The sequence below is a fragment of the Oncorhynchus masou genome, chromosome 23, assembly GCF_036934945.1.
Source record: "Oncorhynchus masou masou isolate Uvic2021 chromosome 23, UVic_Omas_1.1, whole genome shotgun sequence".
Lineage (NCBI taxonomy): Eukaryota > Metazoa > Chordata > Actinopteri > Salmoniformes > Salmonidae > Oncorhynchus > Oncorhynchus masou.
In genome coordinates this window covers 36,489,796-36,514,596 of record NC_088234.1, presented here as the reverse complement: position 1 = coordinate 36,514,596, position 24,801 = coordinate 36,489,796, and the positions used below count along the sequence as shown (strand labels likewise).

General features: G+C 41.2%; 1 protein-coding gene across 1 annotated transcript in view; it reads left to right on the top strand.

Annotated features, from left to right (window-relative positions):
* The window catches only part of cdh23 (cadherin-related 23), a 688,999-nt gene that overhangs the window by 27,778 nt on the left and 636,420 nt on the right, over window positions 1–24,801 (top strand). Inside the window, exon 2 of the mRNA XM_064931960.1 lies at window positions 18,086–18,189. Coding sequence (XP_064788032.1) covers window positions 18,105–18,189 — 85 coding nt within the window. The 5' untranslated portion in view covers window positions 18,086–18,104. The remainder of the gene's footprint in view (window positions 1–18,085; window positions 18,190–24,801) is intronic.

The following is a 24,801-nucleotide window of genomic DNA, read 5'->3' as shown; positions in this document are numbered from 1 at the left end:
AAACTGTACACTTATTGAACCAGTCAGTCACAGCCAAAGTTCTATGCTCTTCTCACATCAGCCCTGCAGAAAAGCCAAAGTACAAGGCAGAGTGGCCGGTGTCTCCCAATGAATCTGCTGAAGCGTTGATCTAAGTTCACCCCTCTGACACCCAGTGTATCTGTCTCAGCCAGTATCCATCATCTCCACTCATTCATCTGTCATCTCAGATATGTCCTTAGCGTTTGGGAGTGGGATTAGTGACGAGACTGTGGTGGCAGAGGTGTGTGTCATTGTGTGTGTGTGTGTGCTCCTGCCAGTATGTGCCTGTCAGTCATTCTGTGTGTGTGTTTGTGCGCGCACAGTATGCCAGTGTGTGTGTGTGCCTGCAAGTGTGTGTTTTGCCAAAGTGAGCAATTTGGCTCATTGTTCGTATCCACATGTGAACCTTATAACTGTGCTTTAACTTGCTGCTTAATCCAGGGCCCATTGACCACATGGTTTACATCCCAAATGGCACCCTATTCCCTACATTGTGCACTACTTTTGACAATAGCCCAACATAATGCACTACTTTTGACTAGGCTTATGGGCCCTGGTTAAATGTAATGCACTATATAGGAAATAGGGTACCATTTGGGATGTGGCTACATTCATTAACTCAAACCCAATCAGACCCTTTATGATTTTGTCACGTCCGTCGTATGGAGGAGACCAAGGTGCAGCATGGTAAGCATACATTCTTCTTTAATAAAAGAAAGAACACTGAACAAACTATACAAAATGAACCGTGAAGCTAATATAGCTAGTGCAGACAGGCAACTAAACATAGAATAAGAACCCACAAACAACCCAAGGAATATGGCTACCTAAATATGGTCCCCAATCAGAGACAACGATAAACAGCTGCCTCTGATTGAGAACCAATCTAGGCAACCACAGACATATAAACACCTAGACTTACAAAACCCATTGACAATAGAAAAACTAACAAACCACCTGTGTCACACCCTGACCTAACCAAAGATAACTAAGGTTTGGTCTGGGACGGAGTGTGTTCAAATTGATTTATATAGCCCTTTGTACATCAGCTATCTCAACGTGCTGTACAGAAAACCAGCCTAAAACCCCAAACAGCAATCAATGCAGGTGTAGAAGCACGGTGTCTAGGAAAAACTCGCCAGAAAGGCCAAAACCTAGGAAGAAACCTAGAGAGGAACCAGGCTATGAGGGGTGGCCAGTCCTCTTCTGGCTGTGCTGGGTAGAGATTATAACAGAATATGGCCAAGATGTTCAAATCTTCATAAATGACCAGAATGGTCAAATAACAATAATTACAGTAGTTGTCGAGGGTGCAGAAAGTCAGCACCTCAGGAGTAAATTGGCTTTTCATAGCCAATCATTAAGGGTATCTCTACCACTCCTGCTGTCTCTAGAGAGTTGAAAACAGCAGGTCTGGGACAGGTAGCACGTCCGGTGAACAGGTCAGGATTCTATAGCCGCAGTCAGAACAGTTGAAACTGGAGCAGCAGCCAGGTGGACTGGGGACAGCAAGGAGTCATCATGCCAGGTAGTCCTGAGGCATGGTCCTAGGGCTCAGGTCCTCCAAGAGAGAGAAAGAAAGAGATAATGAGAGAGAGCGTACTTAAATTCACACAGGACACCGGATAAGACAGGAGAAGTACTCCAGATATAACAAACTGACCTAGCCCCCTGACACAAACTACTGCAGCATAAATACTGGAGGCTGAGACAGGAGGGGTCAGGAGACACTGTGGCCCCATCTGATGATACCCCCGGACAGCGCCAAACAGGAAGGATATAACCCCACCCACTTTGCCAAAGCACAGCCCCCACACCACTAAAGGGATATCTTCAACCACCAACTTACCATTCTGAGACATATGGGGGGGGGTGCCACCCCAGACAGGAAGATCATATCAGTGACTCAACCCACTCAATTAACGCACCCCTCCTTGGGACGTCATGAAAGAGCACCAGTAAGCCAGTGACTCAGCCCCTGTAATTGATATTGTTGATATTATTCCTGCTCTAAAACATGGCCACATCCCAAATGACACCATTTCTGACTCGTTTCCGGAAATTAGGTGTATGTCCCACATCACTACTTTACGGGAGATGCATTTGAATGTAAATATAAATTTTTATCAAAATGCCCTTTTTTTTGCCAGAAATGCTTTCTGCGACGTGAATGTTCATGTGCCTTAATAACACACTTGTATGCCACCTGAAAATGCAAATAAAAATAGTTAAATTAGTTGCTTTAGCCACAGAAAAAGACAAGAACTTTCCCGCTAACCATGATTGTCTGAGATAATGGATGGGCTGGACATGCCAAGAGATGAGTTCGGATTGGTCTGCCTTGTAGCATGCTTCTATCTGTAACATGAGCTGTGTAGTATGTGTAGATCATCCTTTCTACCACAACTTTTTGGACTGCAAAAGTGTCTCCGTTTTCTTGAGGACGATCGTGCCATGCTAACTCTCTCAGACTCTGAAAATGAATCAGACAATGAGGAAATCCCTGATTTAGGTAACATTTTCATTGCACCAGATATTGTGGAATCTCACGGAAGAAGTTGACCGAGTTTTAAAAATCTGTGGAATGCCTGGTGGATGCAGAGTATGATAGCTAGTGTAGAAATTCTGACATTTGATTGCAAAAGTTCAGAGGGAGTTGAAAAGAGAACACAGAAGACTGTTGTATAAAACACGTGTCTCCGGATTGCATCTTCAAACTAAGGGCAACCATGGCTACATTTTCAGATATTTATGTTTTGTTTTTTTGTCGTAAAGTTGTTTTCATTGCAAGTTAAATTGTATTATTAGTTAGCTAGCTAACTAATAACTGGCTTGCTAGCTAACGTTAGCTACTGGCTCGCTAGCTAACGTTACATGTAATGTTATTCGTATCTCAGAAAACAATTTGTATTGCTGGTTATAGCCTAATGTAAATTAGCTAGCAAACATTGAACCCAGTTGGTTAGCTTTAGCCATCTTCAGATTCATGCATTGTGGCTAGCGATGACAATCAGTATGGGTTGGGATTGCTGCCGCATTCAAAACAAGTGGGAACTTGGAAATCTCAGACTTCCAATTTCAGTGCTTTCAAGACAACTGTGAGCTCTGGCTGGTAAAAAATATTTTTAACGGTCATCCAACTCAAGACTCCACTTCACTAGATGATTACATGACCATTCAAGTTAGCCAGGTGGGTCAGGGGATGATTACAGTCATCTGTTGTATTTCATGAACATGTGTAGACAATAGTGACCTATCCACTTAGATGTGGCTGGGTGGTGGTTATAGCATTTATTTCACATGACCCATCAATTTAGACAAGTGTGTCTAATCATCTAATTATACCGTATTTATCTTGACATTTTCTGTTTTTGATATTGCTACGAAACAAATAACCATTTGTATATTTTTTATTTAATCTTTATTTAACTAGGCAAGTCAGTTAAGAACAAATTCTTATTTACAATGACGTCCTACCCTGGCCAAAGCTGGGCCAATTGTGCGCCACCCTATAGGACTACCAATCATGGCCGGATGTGATATGGACTTTAGTGATGCCTCTTGCACTGAGATTCAGTGCCTTAGACCACTGCGCCGCTGTACCGTTTACACATTCTGTATCCTAAGCATGTGACAAATTAACTTTGGTCAACACACTCTATATCAAATAAAATCAGAGACAGTAATGTTAAGAACAACATGACCTGCAACAAAGGACTAGATAAAGTGTAGTTTCGCTACTAATTTCATCACTTTGTCTTAATCTTTGGTTGTTTACTACACTACCTTGCTCACTCTGTTTAACACGTGGCCTCACATGGGAATCCTTAAGACATGGGTGGGACTAAGGCTTAAGAGGGTGTGAACTATGTTAAATGACTGTAGACTATCAGGTATGAAGGTAAGACCCAGATGCAGACCACTCCGAATAAACAATAGTTTAATGATCCAATAGGGGCAGGCAATAGACAGGTCAAGGCAGGCAGAGGTAAGTATATCAGAGGTGAGGCAACAGTACCAGATGGCAGGCAGGCTCAGGGTAAGCAGAGGTAAAAAATCCAGCGGGTGCAAAGGTACAGGTCGGTAGGCAGGCTCAGGTTCAGGGGCAGGCAGAGTGGTTAGGCAGGCGGGCTCGGAGTCAGGACAGGCAAGGGTCAAAACCAGGAGGGCGAGAAAAGAGAGACTGGGAAAAAGCAGGAGTTGATAAACAAAATGCTGGTTGACTTGACAAACTGAGAACACAGGTATATAAACACGGGATAATGGGGAAGATGGGCAACACAATCACAAGGACAGGGGAAACCAATCAGGGTGTGACAGTAGACAAAGAAGAGCTCTCCAGTAGGAGTACCAATACTTTCAATGGTCATTTTCTCAAAATGTGGGGTTACTAGTTTATCAACTTTCAAAGCAGAATACTTTCACATTGTTCCTCAACTGCAGTCTATGATATACCTTTTTTTCTCTCTGAGTCTCTTTTATCCAATGTAAAAAAACACAATTCCAAATTATGCTATGTAGAACCGAATCAGTCACATATTCCCTACACAGTGCAGTAAATAGGGAATAAAGTGCCATTTTGGATGAAGCTCTTCTCTTCCTGTAGCGTATTAACACAACTCCAGGAGAATATCAAAACACAGGACTCATGAGTCTCACTATTTACTTCCACTGAGTTATAGCATTGATATGTATTTGGCTAGATTGGATCAGTTTATCCTTGCTCCAGGATTTGCAGCTAATACTAGCTAATACTGCCTCAGGGGTTTTATGTTGAACTGATAACTACTGCTGAAGGAGTAGATTATAGAAAACATGAACCACAAACACATACATTTTTGGTATCATGATACTGAGGCTCTCTGTGCAGCCACTGAGTGGACATAATCTCTCCTGCTACAGGTCTCTAGGGCCCAACTGGGAATGGAGGGATAGGGGGAGGTGGAGGGAGAAGGGGGAGATCAGGGCCTCTAGGGCTCAGCAGGGAAAGGATGGGAAAAAAGAAGAGGGAGGGAAACAGGTATAGAGAGGACTACAGGAAACAGATACACCGCTGCTATTCTCTTCTCAACCTTTCCCCTCTCCTTCTGCCTCACCTGTACATATTTATCTTTTTCTTTGGCTGAATTGATTCCACCGCCCGCCATATCTCAAACAGCACACCAGAGACTGAATGGCTGGGAACTGCATGTTTATTTTATACAGAATTTTGGGCTGTTTATTCACACACACAGAGAGAGAGACAGAGAGACAGAACTGTACCTGCAGTCAATTTGTGCAATATGTTAGGAGATAAAGGAGATAGCGTTCATCATTTCACCTGTCACATTATTTTACATTACGAAGTTTACCATATATCCCCAGAACAGTTGAGCCAGTCACATGTTTGTTTGTAAATAGTCCAATGGGAGAAAGCAGGAGCAGGTTAATCCAGGGATTGCATTTTATATTGAAGTTTTTTTTTTTGCTTCAGTAGTTATCAGGGATGAGCAACTATAGTTTCCTTCACAGAAAATACTTTAGTGCAACACATTCGGGAGAAAGTAGCTTCATTTTTATCAGATGACCACAGAAGTGCAGTGTTATTTGGTTGGCAGCCACACAAGAAAATGAGTTTACAATGGAAAAGCAAGGCATTTCTTGCAAAAACAATGCTAAGCTGAGCTGACATATGTAATTGTTAAAATGTTCATACTATGGATAATTTTGTTATTTGATTTTGAATTTTAGGACCACTTTAGAAATCCCCCCCCCCCCCCAAAAAAAAATATATATATATATTTGATAAAATATTTAATTTGGGCTTTACTACTATAGCCCAGAGAAACGCAATGAATGAAGTTTTAATCTTGCATTTTACGGGAGAAGTAGGCTGGCTACACCAAGAAAAGGAATGAAGAAAAGTACCTACACAAAAGTCAGAGCGCTGTCTGCTGATTGAATGCCCGTTTGTGAATTCAATAAGAATAAAATTACAATAAGAAGCATTTTACATCTGCGTTTACAAAACTCAGAAAGATATTTATGCGTTTTTATATTTTATCTTCCTGCGTGAAAACACAGAACTCTGCGTTAACGCGATTTCTAAGATGAACTTCGAGTGGCCAGAAGGAAGCCCCCCTCAGTAAAAGGCACCAGACATGCCGCATGGAGTTTCCTTTATGTGCCTTTTGGCACTCTCCCCACAGCATGGTGCTGCCACCACCATGCTTCACCATAGAGATGGTGCCAGGTTTCCTTCAGATGTGACGCTTGGCATTCAGGCCAAAGAGTTCAATCTTGGTTTCATTAGACCAGAGTATCTTGTTTCTCATGGTCAGGGGGTTCTTTAGGTGCCTTTTGACAAACTCCAATCGGGCGGTCATGTACCTTTCACTGAGGAGTGGCTTCCGTCTGGCCACACTACCATAAAGGCCTGATTTTTGGAGTGCTGCAGAGATGGTTGTCCTTTTTGAACGTTCTCCCATCTTCACAGAGGAACTCTGGAGCTCTGTCCCTGACCAATGACCTTCTCCCCCGATGCTCAGTTACTGGCCGAGCGGCCAGCTCTAGGAAGAGTCTTGTTGGTTCTAAACTTCTTCCATTTAAGAATGATGGAGGCCAGTGTGTTCTTGGGGACCTTCAGTGCTGAAGACATTTTTTGGTACCTTTCCCAGATCTGTGTCGACACAATCGCGTCTCTGAGCTCTACGGACAATTCCTTCGACCTCATTGCTTGGTTTTTGCTCTGACATGCGCTTTCAACTGTTGGACCTTATATACATTAGACAGGTGTGTGCCTTTCCAAATCATGTCCATTGAATTGAATTTACCACAGGTGGATTCCAATCAAGTTGTAGAAACGTCAAGGATGATCAATAGAAACAATTTCCAGTCTCATAGCAAAGGGTCTGAATACTTATATAAATAAGGTATTTCTGTTTTGTATAAATTATCAACATTTTATTTAAAACCCATTTTCACTTTGTCATTATGGGCTATTGTGTGTAAGATTGATGTAGAAAATATTTAATTTAATCCATTTTAGAACAAGGATGTAACAAAATGTGGAAAAGGTTAAGGTGTTTGAATACTTTCCAAATGCACTGTAGCTATAGATTTTTGGAGAGGACCAGCTGAAATTAGTAATTTTTTGCCCACTGGTCACTGCAAAATAGCACCTTTTATTTTGCCTTGAACTTGCCACGTTTACTATAAATGGGCATCTTAGCTAATGGGAATTGAAGGATAAGAAGTGAAATACAGAGGTAGTGAGACAATGTGACATCTCTCAGTATATCATGGGTGTATCCACTAAAAACCAAACGAAACCAAGCAAACAGGGAGGGATCTACCAGAACATGTCTGTTAAGAAACTCTCATTTTCGTTGCTATGTTTTGCTATGGACTGCTATAGTGTGCACTAATGAACAAACCCCAGTCGAGGTAAGATGCGGATAGAATGTAAGTGTTGAGTTATCTTCCCTTGTGGCACCAACACTAGACTTGACACTCGACTCCGTGACATTAACAGTAAATACCAGTTAACAAAAACTGCAATTAGCAAGTAGCTTAATTAAGCCCTCTTCATATTAAGTGTTATTTTGCATCATTAATTTCAACCTTACAGTTGCCTTAGTGACACTGTGCTGGCAGATGAGCTCTCTAAATATCATTTACACTTCCCTTCCTTTTTCATTTTTTTTCAGACAGACTGAGTTTCCTGATACCATTAACATGTAGATAGCCTTATTATGGGGCATTTAAAAAGTGTGTGTAAGTGAGCAGTTCCTGTTAAATTCCCCATCTGCTAGTTGCCAGGCTGTTTTCGCACATATATCTAGCTAAGCATAGACAACATAGCATCGCTTCCCCTCCGCCTAATAACATTGTGTAAGATTACGTAAACTCTCACTTAAAACTCCAGGATCCACACAATTCCTCAAAGATGGCTGGAAATTTATAAGGGCAGGAATGTTTTAGGTTTCACAGATGGGATCCGAACCCTGGTCTCCAACTTGGGAAACCAACGTCTTAACCATCAGGCCAAGAGGAAATTCTCCTTGGGCCGAGGTTAATCTTGATTTTGAAGTCACAGGCAGGACTACTTCATCACGAGTGCTACTTTCCTCCGCTACACAGGAGGCATTCAGGTTCAGGTGCAGAAGTTGTTTTAATTTACAAATCGACAACATTAAATAAATAATTACACATTTCTAAAGCTATTCAATGAAACGTAAATGCCTTGGAGCAGGCAAACTTGTCTTTTTCATTAAGAAACTAATGGCGCATCGGGTGAAGATGACAGTGAGAATGAGTGGGTTACAGTGGCGACCATGAAAGGAAACAAGAGAACTAAAGTTGTGGTGGAATCTAGTAAAACTGAGCCTAGTTCTGCCTCGTTTTCAGTTGGAGTGGGGGTTTTGGACTGATGGAGTTACCTGGGAGGTCTCAATAAAAGTAATGGATGTATTGGATAATGTGGCATCAGTGAGAATTACAAGGTGAAGTAGACAGGTGGCAGGAATAAGGGGTGTCCACTGTCTCATCTGGAGGCAGTGACAATAGTTGAAGTAACAAGTGACTTTGAAGAAAAAAAGGGTAGGGGAGAGTGGGGTAAGTTGAGATGTTTTTTTACACTCTGTCAAGGGAAATATAGTATTCTGTCTAACAAAGTTATCTACATCTATACTGTGTATTCAGAAAGTATTCAGACCATGTGACTTTCCACATTTTGTTGTGTTACAGCCTTATTCTAAAATTGATGAGATTGTTTGTTCCCCTCAGTCTACACACAATACCACATAATGACGATGCAAAAACAGCTTTTTAGAATAGTTTGCACATTTCTTAAAAATAAAAAACAGATCACATTTACATAAGTATTCAAACCCTTTACTCAGTACTTTGTAGAAGCACCTTTGGCAGCGATCGATTAAAGCCTAGAGTATGATGCTACAAACCTGGCACACCTGTATTTGGGGAGTTTCCACCAATTATTTTCTGCAGATCCTCTCATGCTCTGTCAGGTTGGATGGGAATCATCACTGCACTAGGTCTCTCCAGAGATGTTGGATCAGGTTCAATTCCTGGCTCTGGCTGGGCTACTCAAGGACATTAAGAGACTTGTACCGAAGCCACTCCTGTACTGTCTTGTCTGTGTGCTTAGGGACATTGTCCTGTTGGAAGGTGAACCTTCACCCCAGTCTGAGGTCCTGAGTGCTCTGGAGCAGGTTTTCATCAAGGATCTCTCTGTATCTTTGCTCCTGTCATCTTTCACTTGATCCTGACTAGTCTCCCAGTCCCTACTGCTGAAAAACATCCCCACAGCATGATGCTGCTATCACTTTGCTTCACCGTAGGGATGGTGCCAGGTTTCCTCCAGACGTGACGTTTGGCATTCAGGCCAAATAGATTAGTCTTGGTTTCATCAAACCAGAGAAACTTGTTTCTCATGGTCAGAGTCCTTTAGGTGCTTTTTGACAAACTCCAAGCAGGATGTCATTTTCCTTTTACTGAGGGGTGGCTTCCGTCTGACCACTCTTCCATTAAGGCCTGATTTGTGGAGCGCTGCAGAGATGGCCGTCCTTCTGGAAGGTTCTCCCATCTCCACAGTGGAACTCTGGAGCTCTGTCAGATTGACCATCGGGTTCTTGGTCACCTCCCTGTCCATGGCCCTTCTCCCCCGATTACTCAGTTTGGCCTGGCGGCCAGCTCTAGGAAGAGTCTTGGTGGTTCCAAACTTCTTACATTTAAGAATGATGGAGGCAACTGTGTGTACCTTTCAAAATTATGTCCAATCAATTGAAAATGATTGGTTGCCTCTAATTAAGTTGTAGAAACATCTGAATGGAAACAGGATGCACCGGAGCTTAATTTCAAATGTCAGAGCAAAGAGCCTGAGTACTGATGTAAATAAGGTATTTCGGTTTTGAATTTTGAATACATTTGCAAAACTTTCTAAACCTGTTTTTTCCATTGTCATTGCGGGGTATTGAGTGTACATTGATGAGAGAAAAATGTATTTGATACATTTTAGAATAGGGCTGCAATGTAACAAAATGTAGGTAAAGTCAAAGGGCTGAATACTTTATGAATGCACTGTACATACCGTATGTGTGTATATATATATATATATATATATATATATAATATATATATATATAATATATATATCATATAATATATATAATATATATCATATATATATATCATATAATATATATATAATATATAATATCTATATAATATATATCTATCTATCTATCTATAATATATAATATCTATATATCTATCTATCTATCTATCTATCTATATATATGGTAAGTTGAGCTGCAGGACAGGGTAAGTTAAAACCTGTTATGGCAAGGCGATCCCCGAGGGGAACTCCACCCTCCCCCATTCAGCTGAAAAGGTGGCGCAGGGAATTCAAAAATATTCTTTAGAAATATTTAACTTTCACACATTAACAAGTCCAATACAGCAAATGAAAGAAACATCTTGTTCATCTACCCATCATGTCCGATTTTTAAAATGTTTTACAGCGAAAACACAACATATATTTATGTTAGACCACCACCAAATCAAAGGAAAAACGCAGCCATTTTTTCCCAGCCAAAGATAGCGTCACAAAAGCAGGATTAGAGATAAAATGAATCACTAACCTTTAGACAATCTTCATCAGATGACACTCATATGACATGTTACACAATACATTTATGTTTTGTTCGATAATATGCATATTTATATCCACAAATCTCGGTTTACATTGACGCCATGTTCAGAAATGCCTCCAAAATATCCGGAGGAATTATAGAAAGCTACGCCAGATAACAGAAATACTTATCATAAACTTTGACTAAAGATACAGGTTCTACATATAATTAAAGATACACTGGTTCTTAATGCAACCGCTGTGTCAGATTTTGTTTTTAAACGTTAAGAAAAAAGACTACCATGCAATAATCTGAGACAGCGCTCAGACGTTGGAGTCAGACATACGAAATTATATCATAAATATTGCCTTACCTTTGATGATCTTTCATCAGAATGCAGTGCAAGGAGTCCTAGTTACACAATAAATCGTTGTTTTGTTTCATAATGTCCAATACTAGTGTCCAATTAGCTGCATTTGCTAGCACTTTTAGCTCACGTGCACAAAAGCGGACGCTGGTCCAGGACAACTCGCACGAAAACTTCAGAAAGGTATATTCCAGGTCGAATAAACTGGTCAAACTAACTAGAGAATCAATCTTCAGGATGTTATTTTCATATATCCAATAACGTTCCAATCGGATAATAAGGTGTCAGCTGCAGCCAAATGGAATGACAGTGGCACCCACAGGGAAATTTCATTCTGCCAAGACCGTGACTATTTCCCCTCCCATTCGGTCAAAGTTCACACCAAAAGCTGCATTCCACATTCTACTGAATGAGGACATCTAATGGAAGGCGTAGGAAGTGCTACCAGATCCATATCATGTTGGGAAAGGAAGGGGCAATGACGTCAAAGTTGACCCACATTCAGAATTCCACTTCTTGTTTGGAAGATTGCCTGCCCTATGAGTTCTGTTATACTCACAGACATAATTCAAACAGTTTTAGAAACTTCAGGGTGTTTTCTATCCAATAGTAATAATAATATGCATATATTAGCAATCTAGGACAGAGTAGGATGCAGTTCAATATGGGCACGCAATTCATCCAAAGTGAAAATACTGCCCCCTATCCTCAACAAGTTTTAAGCCGCCAACACATCTGTTCTGAATGAAATGTAACGTCTATCTTTATTTTTTAAACACAATTCATTATAATCACTTTCTGTCTTTTAATAATTTTAAGCATATTTTAACACTGGCTTAACAACTAACAAACACTGCACTTTAACGTTGTTACCTCATATCTCAGCAATAATGCTTTGCATTACGCCAGGGAAGAAAACACTTCAATTTGCTAAACTTGCCATTGGCTCAACCATTGGCTTAGCTTATCCCATGGCCAGGCTCAACTTACCCCAAGGCAAACATTTTGACTATATTAGCCCACACAGCTATAAGGATGCAGTTTCATGTGAGGTTTAGGACCTCATATTGACATTTATGGAGACCCCAACTGATGTATAGAACAATCTTAAAATGATGTACTTTTCCGTAAGATACAGTGGCTTGTGAAAGTAATCACCCTCCTTGGCATTTTTCCTATTTTGTTGCCTTACAACCTGGAATTAAAATATTTTTTTCTAGGGGGGGGGGTGTATCATTTGATTTACCCAACATGCCTACCACTTTGAAGATGCTAAATATGTTTTTGTGAAACAAACAAGAAATAAGACAAAATAAACAGAAAACTTGAGCGTGCATATCTGTTCACCCCCCAAAGCCAATATTTTGTAGAGCCACCTTTTGCAGCGATTACAGCAGCAAGTTTCTTGGGGTATGTCTCTATATGCTTGGCACATCTAACCACTGGGACTTTTGCCCATTCTTCAAGGTAAAAGTTCTCCAGCGCCTTGAGCTCCTCAAATTTAGTCTCATCTAACCAGAGTACCTTCTTCCATATGTTTGGGGAGTCTCCCACATGCCTTTTGGCAAACACCAAATGGGTTTGCTTATTTTTTTTCTTCAAGCAATGGCTTTTTTCTGGCCACTCTTCCGTAAAGCCCAGCTTTGTGGAGTGTACGGCTTAAAGTGGTCCTATGAACAGATACTCCAATCTCCGCTGTGGAGCTTTGCAGCTCCTTCAGGGTTATCTTTGGTCTCTTTGTTGCCTCTCTGATTAATGACCTCCTTGCCTGGTCTGTGAGTTTTGGTGGGCTGCCCTCTCTTGGCAGGTTTGTTGTGGTGCCATATTCTTTACATTTTTTGATAATGGATTTAGTGGTGTGCCATGGGATGTTCAAAGTTTGTGATATTTTTTATAACCCAACCCTGATCTGTACTTCTCCACAACTTTGTCTCTGACCTGTTTGGAGAACTCCTTGGTCTTCATGGTGCCACTTGCTTGATGGTGCCTTTTGCTTAGTGGTGTTGCAGACTCTGGGGCCATTCAGAACTGGTGTATATATACTGAGATCATGTGACACTTAGATTGCATGCAGGTGGACTTTGTTTAAAGAATTATATGACTTCTGAAGGTAATTGGTTGCACCAGAACTTATTTAGGGGCTTCATAGCAAAGGGGTTGAATACATATGCATGCCCCAATTTTCTGTTTTTTAGCTCTCTTTTTTTCATTACACTTCACCAATTTGGACTATTTTGTGTATGTCCATTCCATGAAATCCAAATAAAAATCCATTTAAATTACAGGTTGTATTGCAACAAAATAGGAAAAATGCCAAGGGGTGAATACTTTTGCAAGGCATCATGAAACCTTAACACAAATTAATTTGACATAGTTAAACTATATATTTTTTAACCTTACTTGCTTACCACTTTTTTTTCATGTGGTTTCTTCCTTCTCAGACTTCATAAAATGATGACCTCTTCCTAAATATTTGGTCAAATTTATTAATTTTGTGTGTGGTTTCCTAGAAACATAGGTTGCTCAACTTACCCCTTTGGCTTCACTAACCCCACTCCCCGTTAGTAGTCACCAGTGAATGTTTCTCGCCAACCGAGTGATCCTGACATATTGCATGTGAAAAAGGTGGACTTTGTATACATTTTTGCGATGGTCATAAACTGCACAGTACAAATGGAGAAAGAATTTGAGAAAATTAGCATCATTGTGAGCCTGAATGCTTTTTGGGACTTCACAGCAGAGGTCTTGCAAGGAATCCTGTCGATTACTGTATCGCCCTCACCGGCACCTGAGTCTCTGTAGGGAGTTGATTTTGATTGGACTGTGACTGAAGGAGAAGGATTGGTTTTGATTGGTCTATTTTTTGTTATTTTGTGTGATGTTGTTTCCCCCCCACACACCTTTCTCGTTCACTACCTGTAGGTGGGGTCAGTACACCTTTTAAATTCTAGTCTGCCTTCTTTTTCTGTGAAGGTTTATGGCAATGTGTCCGCGCCTGCACAGAACTCCAACAAGTACCGAACTTTGACACAGACACGCGAGGAGCTCCCAAGGACTAAACAGCAAAGAAAAACATTGAATGGAAATACCTCATGAGTTAGCAAATGTTTGTGTTCAAATTCTACTCCTCATTTTTGGATATAGATTTAAGACAGAATGGAAGCAAATCTATAACATATCACATCATATGCTTCAGCAAAGATTGTTATATGATCCCATGACATTTGGTACAAATATTTGCGTTTTCTCCGCCTTCCTCTCTGTGACCCGGAAAAATAGAAGTGGTCGACCATATGTAGGAGAGAGTCAATTTGTTATAAGGTTAACGTAGGAGTTTGCGCCTGTCCTTGAGTGCGAAGGAAAGCATGCACACATTTAAAAATTATACGCTACTTAATCATTTTATCTATAAAATGTATGGCACAACTAGCTACATTTTATTTTTACCACTTTACACATGTATTTTGCGATTCCATCTCTTGTAATGTAATTTCCATACAAGCATATTTCTTTCCATGTTTCTTCTACTCTTGACCTTTGTCAGAAGGAGGCGACAAGAGGATGGAGGTGAGGATGTGAGGAATCAAGGAAATCTAATTGAAATTCCCCCAATGTCTTTCTAAAACTGAGGGGGCCAAAATTTAATGGGGGGGAAAAGGAATGAGATAACACAGGACCATCTGGATTAAAGGGGAATTTCACCCTGGCTTTGCCACGGGATATAGTCATTATTATTAACAACATTACATTTTTATCGTAAACATCACAATTATCCAAACCGTAAGCTAGAACTAGCACATGTTCATTTCACTGGTAGTATTGGCAAGTTTCGACTCCCTGTGTTTTAGTCTGCTCATAGTGAACCTAGGTAGAAGGGGAGTGCCCACAAACTTGAACAAAGGCAGCATTGTGTACTTCGAAACGACCAACACACAATGATCTCAGAACTTCTCTGTTTGTCATCAGGCCAATTGCCATAAGCACAAGGGTCTCAGCTTTCCCAGCCCACCATGCCAAACACCATTGCTAGTGTACCGAAGCCAGATAAAGAACTATGGCTGTGTTTAGTTCTGAAAAATCTGATTTGATTAAGACCAATTAGTGGAAAAAATATCCAAATTGGTCTGCCTGTGTCAATGCAGCCAGTGTGACTCAGCATAAGACCGTGTAGGCCTGAGGTCTCCAACCCTGTTTCTGGAAAGCTACCCTCCTGTAGGCTTTCGCTTCAACCCCAGTTGTAACTAACCTGGTTCAGTTTATCAACCAGCTAATTATAAGAATCAGCTGTGCTAGATTAGGGTTGGAGTGAAAATCTACGGTAGCTCTCCAGGAACAGGATTGGAGAGCCCTGATGTAGAACCAACATTAAATAAATATGGATATTTTGTATCAATCTTTGAAATTTGTCTGCCCTGATGGATTCCCCAAATATTTTTTATATAAGCTGTACAGGGCTCTGTTGCATCAAACAGGTGCAAGACATTCAGATATCCAAAATCTTTGGTGTAAAAATCTGTAGCCAAGAGAACTGGTAATCAGCAGATGATGGGTGGGAGAGGTGGTCATAATGAAATTGCAATTCTCAAGAAACATACAGTAAGTTCAGGTGATACTTGTAAAGCTGTGGAAGGAGTGCCATTCAGCTCCTCATGAGTCATCTACTTGAATTCCAGCAGAGGGATACAGTACATGGGATACCATGACACACGCAGGCAAAATAATTATGTTTCTTTAATCTAGAATCCATTCCAAGAAGAAGCCCAGGCACCACACTGCAGTATCTAATTACAGCAATGTCTATCAGGCATGCTGAGGCAAATATGTTTATAGTAAAACCAGCTTCAGTTTTAGAGATTTACCAAATAAATGGTTTTATTTTCAGTGTCAGTGGTGTATAGGTGAGGACGGAGTCAAGCGCAGGAAACAGAACTGAGTAAAAATAACGTACTTTACTTGGGAAAAATAAACAGTACAATAAATCCATGTAGGGATAACAAACCCTAACACAGATTGTTACATAGGGAAATAATAATAGCATAATGGGAACCAAGTGTACAATCAAGACATAACAAATGGAAAAAGAAATGTGGATCGGTGGCAGCTAGAAAGCCGGTGACGACGACCGCCGAACGCCGCCCGAACAAGGAGAGGCACCAACTTTGGCCGAAGTCGTGACATTTATGATTGTTCCTCATTACTGTTTGCTCGTAAACTTGGCAAGCTAACTTTCTGGAAATGCCATAATTGTTATTTACATCTTTTTTGAATCCTGTCTTGCGTTATGCCTATAATTTTGTGAGATTGAAATGCATCCACATTCATAATCATAACCAATGTCAACCATCGTCAATTATGTTACATAGCTTGCTTGTAAAATTATTGACAGTTGCTAACATTACACGTTTGCTCACATGTTACAAATACAAGTTAGCAGGCGCCAGGCTAACTAGGTAGCCAACTCCAGTCATGTGCTAACGTTTGCTGGTAAACCTACCTTTAGGTGGCTGGTTGTAACATTGTTGCTTGCTGTTTAGCAGCTAGCCATATTTACGACTAAAAAGAGAAGAGGTTTTAGAATCGAGATACTAAAGATCTCTTATAGTTTTAGTCATAGATAAGGCTACTGGTCGTTGTTTAGCTCGCTAACTTAGTTAACCAGCTACCTAGTTAGCTAAATTAGCAAACAGAAAAATAATCGTATTACCCCTCACTCTAACTGTCAAGACTTCCGCCGAGGTCGGTCCCTCTCCTTGTTCGGGTGGCGTTTGGTGGTCTTCTAGCCATCGCCGATCCACCTTTCATCTTCCATTTGTTTTGTCTTGTTTTCCCGCACACCTGGTTTACATTCCCTCATTACTCGTCTTGCATATAACCCTCTGTTTCCCCCCATGTCTGTGTGTGGAATTGTTATATGTATGTGTACTCCAGGCTGGTTTGTGGCGGGTTATTGTAACCCGTGTGGGTTTAGGTTTCTTAGTACCTACGGAGAGTGTTTTGTTCGCCTCAATAAAGGGCTCCGTTTGCTACCCATTTCTGTTCTCCTGCACCTGACTTCCCTGCAGCCAGTTACGCACTCCTTTACACTAACAAGTAGTATGTTAGCAAGAAATACACACTATGGGTTTCAGTAGATGAACTAAAGTTAGCTATGTGCCTTGCTGAATAAATAACTTACTTAGCTAGGCACCGTATTTTTATATGTGACCTCTTGGTTCTGACATCGGCTGTAGCTGAGGTTCTAAAGTTAGCTAAATTACAACGCTTTCATTTCGAATCTTCTTCGCTATATTGCAGTTTAAACATGTATGGTTGAATGTCACCATGTAGCTACTAGAGGTTCCATTGTCGAATTCGTGTTCATGAGAGGAATCACTTGAAGCCGTTGCATCTGGACAGTTTCCCACAAAGGATTGTTGTTAGTGTCCACCTCCTTTTCAAAAAAGCCTGCCTTGGGGAGGGACAGGGGCCAGAGCATGAAGCACCACCCAACACAAGTGGCTGTTCCACTGATGTCAGAAGGTGAATTCACCAATTTGTAAGTCGCTCTGGATAAGAGCGTCTGCTAAATGACTTAAATGTAATGTAAATGTAGTCTTTCAGAGACTGGAAGAAATGTTTCTGCTTGTATATTTAGCAGAGAATCTGCCGAAAGGAATATTGCTGAAAGATGTCCAATGACTCTATTGAACATGGACAACCATATCTACACCCACAGAAACATTTAATGCAATCAGTGTAACACAGACTCCCCCCAAACCATCAATACACTGGAAGTCGTCACAGCGTGTATCATTCAGCGAGCGAATCCCTGACCTACCTTCCTGTCCTGCCACATCTCACTGTCCTAGAAACGATTCAGACATTATGAAAACAAGCCCTGATTCACCCAGTGTGAAATTTCCCTTTAAATGTTTTGAAAAACCACCCTGCTTCTAAATGTTCTGAACACTTGCTCCTTCTCATAAAACCTTACTTTGTTTACTCTCTGAGGCTGACATTGAACATTGTCTTTAAACACACACACAGACATGCTGAGTATTTCCTATATGTGTGTATGTTGCAGTGCGGAGCAGGAGCAGGCGATGTTGTGGAGTGTGGGTTTTGGTGGCAGGATGACTGTAGCCAAGCTCCTCCTATTCATCTTCATCCTCCACACGTTTTGCGAAGGTGAGTCCCCACTACTTACTTTCCACTTTCCTTCCATCCATCACACTCCGCTCCTTATTCGCTCTTTTCTCCTCCCTCTTCTCTACCCTTTTATTCTTGCTCTCTCTTCTCTGAACCCCTATTTTTTACCCTTTGTATAAATGTTTTCTTTGTTTTACATTTTTATTATTCTCCCCCTTATCACTTCTTGTCTCTCTAGTCAAGCTTTCTTCATCTACACCTGATGATCGATGTGGCACAATTTGTCTGTTTGATTCATGTTTGTGTGTGTGTGTGTGTGTGTGTGTGTGTGTGTGTGTGTGTGTGTGTGTGTGTGTTGTGTGTGTGTTTTTTGTGTGTGTGTGTGTGTGTGTGTGTGTTTTTGAGTGTGTTGTGAATTACGATGCCGTGTAAACTGGTTGTGACAGCATTGCTGTGACAGGCAGGAGACACGTCCAATCACACCCACTGCTGATGCTGCAGGGGAAAGTTATTATGTGAATGCCACGACCTCTTTAGATCAACCCCAATGAGTTTATAAAGGGCTTACACTCTCTGGATTCAAATCACATTTTATTTGTAATTTGTGCTGAATACAATGCTTACTTACAAGCCCTTAACTTATTTGTCTTAAAACGACATTGTTGGTTAACTTCTTGCGTCGCGCAATCCCGATCCGGGATTCTATTTATAGCCTCAAGCTCATTAGCATAACGCAACGTTAACTATTCATGAAAATCGCAAATGAAATGAAATAAATATATTTGCTCTCAAGCTTAGACTTTTGTTAACAACACTGTCATCTCAGATTTTCAAAATATGCTTTTCAACCATAGCTAAACAAGCATTTGTGTTAGAGTATTGATAGCTAACATAGCTAAAAGCCTAGAATTCAGCCAGCAACATTTTCACAAAAACAAGAAAATCATTTACCTTTGAAGAACTTCAGATGTTTTCAATGAGGAGACTCAGTTACATAGCAAATGTTCAGTTTTTCCTGAAAGAATCTTTGTGTAGGAGAAATCGCTCCGTTTTGTACATCACATTTGGCTACCGAAACGAACCGAAAATTCAGTCACCAAAACGTCAAACTTTTTCCGAATTAACTCCATAATATCGACCAAAACATGGCAACCGTTGTTTAGAATCAATCCTCAAGGTGTTTTTTCACATATCTCTTCATTGATATGCAGTTCGTGGAAGCCTGCTTTCCCCTCAGAATTGCATGGAAAAATACCAGCAGCTGAAAATGACGCACCAATTTCGACGGAGGACACCGGGCGGACACCTGGAAAATGTAGTCTCTTATGGTCAATCTTCCAATGATATGCCTACAAATACGTCACAATGCTGCAGACACCTTGGGGAAACGATAGATAGGGCAGGCTCATTCCTGTCGCATTCACAGCCATATAAGGAGACAATGGAAAACAGAGCCTCAAAAATCCTGCTGATTTCCTGGTTGCCGTTTCATCTTGGTTTTGCCTGTAGCTCCCGTTCTAGGGCATCCACAGACAATATCTTTGCAGTTCTGGAAAATTCAGAGTGTTTTCTTTCCAAAGCTATCAATTATATGCATAGTCGAGCATCTTTTTGTGACAAAATATCTTGTTTAAAACGGGAACGTTTTTCATCCAAAAATGAAATAACCTCTTGAAACCCTGGGGTGCTAAGAAAATATTTGCTAAATAAATGAAAGTTAAAAAAATAAAAGTAACACAATAAAATAACAATAGCGAGGGTATATACAGGGGGTATTTGGTCTTTTGGTATCTAGTTAGGATCCCCAATAGCTGTTGCAAAAGCAGCAGCTACTCTTCCTGGGGTCCACACAAAACATGACATAATACAGAACATTAATAGACAAGAATAGCTCAAGGACAGAATGATATACATTTTTAAAGGCACACGTAGCCTACATATCAATACATACACACAAACTATCTAGGTCAAATAGGAGAGTTGTTGTGCCGTGAGGTGTTGCTTTCTATGTTTTTTGAAAGCAGGTTTGCTGTTCATTTGAGCAATATGAGATGGAAAGGAGTTTCATCCAAAAATGGCTCTATATAATACTGTATGCTTTCTTGAATTTGTTCTGGATTTGGGGACTGTGAAAAGACCCCTGGTGGCATGCCTGGTGCGGTAAGTTTGTGTGTCAGAGCTGTCTGTAAGTTGACTATGCAAACGATTTGGGATTTTCAGCACATTAATGTTTCTTATAAAAATAAGAAGTGATGCAGCCAGTCTCTCCTCAGCTCTTAGCCAAGAGAGACTGGCATGCATAGTATTTATATCAGCTGTTCTGGGCCAGCTGCAGCTTAACTACAGTCAGTCTTTCCTTGCAAAACTCGACCACACGACCGGTCAATAATCAAGATAAGACAAAACTAGAGCCTGCAGAACTTGCTTTTTGGAGTGCGGTGTCAAAAAAGCAGAGCGTATCTTTATTTCGTACAGACCTCTCCCCATATTTACAACCAGTGAATCTACAGTGCAATCGGAAAGTATTCAGACCCCTTGACTTTTTCCACATTTTGTTACATTACAGCCTTATTCTAAAATGTATCAAATTGTTTTTTTCTTTCAATCATCAATCTACAAACACAACCCCTTAATGCCAAAACAAAAACAGGTTTTTAGAATTGTTTGCAAAAAAACAAAACCCCCGGAAATATCACATTTACATAAGTATTCAGACCATTTACTCAGTCGAAGCACGTTTGGCAGCGGTTACAGCCTTCAGTCTTCTTAGGTATGACGCTACAAGCTTGGCACATCTGCATTTGGGGAGTTTCTCCCATTCTTATCTGCAGATCCTCTCAAGCTCTGTCAGGTTGGATGGGGACTGTCGCTGCACAGCTATTTCCAGGTCTCTCCAGAAACTGTTCGATCAGGTTCAAGTCCGGGCTCTAGCTGGGCCACTCAAGGACATTCAGAGGTCCTGAGCTCTCTGGAGCAGGTTGTGATCAAGGATCTCTCTGTATTTTTCTCCGTTCATCTTTTTCTCGATCCTGACTAATCGCTTGGCATTCAGGCCAAATAATTCAATCTTGGTTTCATCAGACCAGAGAATCTTGTTTCTCATGAGTCTTTAGATGCCTTTAGGCAAACTCCAAATGGGTGGTCATGTGCCTTTGTTTACTGAGGATTGGCTTCCGTCTGGCCTCTCTACAATAAAGGCCTGACAGGTGGAGTGCTGCAGAGATGATTGTCCTTCTGTAAGGTTCTTCTATCTCCACAGAGGAACTCTGGAGCTCTGTCAGAGTGACCATCGGGTTCTTGGTCACCTCCCTGACCAAGGCCCTTCTCCACCGATTGCTCAGTTTGGCCGTGCAGCCAGCTCTAGGAAGAGTCTTGGTGGTTCCAAACTTCTTACATTTAAGAATGATGGAGGCCACTGTGTTCTTGGGGACCTTCAATAAGGCAAAAATGTTTTGGTACCCTTCCTTTTCGACACAAGCCTGTCTTGGAACTCTACAGACAATGGCAGAATGGCAAGCAGAATGGTCAAAACCAGGACCTAGAAACAGATATGAGCAAGGGGAGAAACACTGGTAGGCTTGACAATCAAAATAAACTGGCAACAGACCACAGAGAGCACAGGTATAAATACACTGGGGATAATGGTAAAGATGTGCGACACCTGGAGGGGGATGGAGGCAAGCACAAAGACAGCACAAAGACAGGTGAAACAGATCAGGGTGTGATATCAGGACAGAGATCATCAACCTCGGATTAGACAAATATGTTTTCTTCAACAAGCAGGACGCACAGGATGTACTTCAGACACCCGACCAAAATCCCTGTCATTGGCAAGAGAAAGAGAGGCAGGTTCAGAGGACACAGAGCGGGGTGCCTCTTAAGGACCTGCCCGACGGCGAGTGTGAAACCTGCCTTTACCGTCAGTATTACTTGCCAACGTTTGGACAGTATATTAGGCTAGGTACGATCACGAATATCCTACCAACGGGACATCAAAAACTTTAACCTCTTATGTTTCACCGTATAGTGGCTAAATGACGACATGGATATTCAGCTTGTGGGATATATGCTGCACTGGCTAGATAGAACAGCACACAGGTAAGACGGGGGGGGGGGGGCAGTCTGCATATTTGTAAACAACATCTGGTGCACAAAATCTAAGGAAGTCCAGATTTTGTTCGCCTGAAGTAGAGTATCTAATGATAAGCTGTAGACCACACTATTTGCCAAGTGAGTTTGTCATCTATATTTTGCGTGGCTGTTTATTTATCACCTAAGACCGCACTCAGTCAACTGTATAAGGAAATAAGCAAACAGCAAACCACTCAACCAGAGGCGGCGCTCCTAGTGGCCAGGGACTTTCATGCATGGAAACTTAAATCAGTTTTACCTAATTTCTATCAGCATATTAAATGTACAACCAGAGGGACTTCAATTCTGCCCTTTACTCCACACACAGAGACGCATACAAAGCTCTCCCTCGCCCTCCATTTGGCAAATATGACCACAATTCTATCCTCTAATTCCTGCTTACAGGCAAAAATTAAAGCAGGAAGCACCAGTGACTCGGTCTATAAAAAAGTGATCAAATGAAGCAGATGCTAAACTAAAGGACTGTTTTGCTAGCACAAACTTGAATATTTTCCGGGATTCTTGGAATTAATGGCATTGAGGAGTACACCACATCAGTCACTGGCTTTATCACAGTGACTTTACGCACATACCCCAACCAGAAGCCATGGATTACAGGCAACATTCACACTGAGCTAAAGGGTAGAGCCGCCACTTTCAAGGTGTGGGACTCTAACCCAGAAGCTTATAAGAAATCCTGCCATGCCCTCCAACGAACCATCAAACAGGCAAAGCGCAAATACAGGACTAAGGTTGAATCGTACTACACCGGTTCAGATGCTAGTCTTATGTGGCAAGGCCTAAAAAGCTTTACTTACTACAAAGGAAATCACAGCCGAGAGCTGCCGAGTGACACGAGGCTACTAGACGAGCTAAATCACGTCTATGCTCGCTTCGAGGCAAGCAACACAGGCATTCATGAGAGCATGAGCTGTTCCAGACATCTGTGTGATCATGCTCTCCATAGCCGACGTGAGTAAGACCTTTAAACAGGTCAACATTCATAAGGCCGCGGGGCCAGATGGATTACCAGGACGTGTGCTCCGGGCATGTGCTGACCAACTGGCGCAGGTGTCTTCACTTACATGTTCAACATGTCCCTGATTGAGTCTGTAATACCAACATGTTTCAAGCAGACCACCATAGTCCCTGTGCACAAGAACACAAAGGCAACCTTCCTAAATGACTACAGACCCGTAGCACTCACGTCCATAGCCATGAAGTGCTTTGAAAGGCTGGTAATGGCTCACATTAACAACATTATCCCAGAAACCCTAGACCCACTCCAATTTGCATACCGCCCAAACAGATCCACAGATGATGCAATCTCTATTGCACTTCCCTTTCCCACCTGGACAAATGGTACACCTACGTTTGAATGCTATTCATTGACTACAGCTCAGCGTTCAACACAATAGTGCCCTCAAACCTCATCACTAAGCTAAGGATCCTAAACACCTCCCTTTGCAACTGGTTCCTGGACTGCCTGACGGGCTGCCCCCAGGTGGTGAGGGTAGGTAGCAACAGTATGTACATGTAGGTATAGTTAAATTGACTTTGCATATATGATAAACAGAGAGTAGAAGCAGCGTAAAAGAGGGGTTGGCAGTTGGGGGGTGGCGGGATACAATGCAGATAGTACGGGTAGCCAATGTAACGATGGCTACCCGTACTATCTGCATTGTGTCCCGCCACCCCCCAACTGCCAACCCCTCTTTTACGCTGCTTCTTCTCTGTTTACCTGTCATATATGCATAGTCACTTTAACTATACCTACATGTACATACTGCCTCAATTAGTCCGACTAACCGATGCCTGTATATAGCCTCGCTACTGTTATTTTCACTGTCTTTTAACTTTGTTTTTATTCCTTTATCTATTGTTCTCCTAATACCTAGTTTTTACTTAAAAATTGCCCTGTTGATCAGCAAGCATTTCACTGTAAGGTCTATCTATACCTGTTGTTTCCTCGCACATGACAAATAAACATTGATTTGATTTGACACATGGCTTGGTTTTTCTCTGACATGCACTGTCAACTGTGGAACATTCTATATATGTGTAACAACTGCTTAACACTATGGGCTACTTTAAGCTTAAACTCTATTGGACCAGTTAGATTCGCTACTAGAGCAGTAGGGAGAAATGCAAACCGCACAACTGAATAATTTAGGAAAAGAATGCCGGCTTGTATTTGGTAAATTCAAATTCCTACAAAAAAAAAATCACCTTGAGTAAATATTAATATGAAATTTGTACAATGAGCTCAATATGAATTCAAAACATCAACATTACAGTATACTTAGATATTGGCCATATATCCCGCCTATAGTTTACTAGGCTGCACCCAACTCTATTTCAATCTGATGGTAGCTCACATTTCAATGTGCATAGTTCAATATAAATAGAATTAACATGAATCCACAGAAAAACACAACCCAATTCACAAATACTGACTTATAAACCATTATGAGATGGAATCAAATGTGAGTGACTGTGCATATCAATAAACACTTTAAG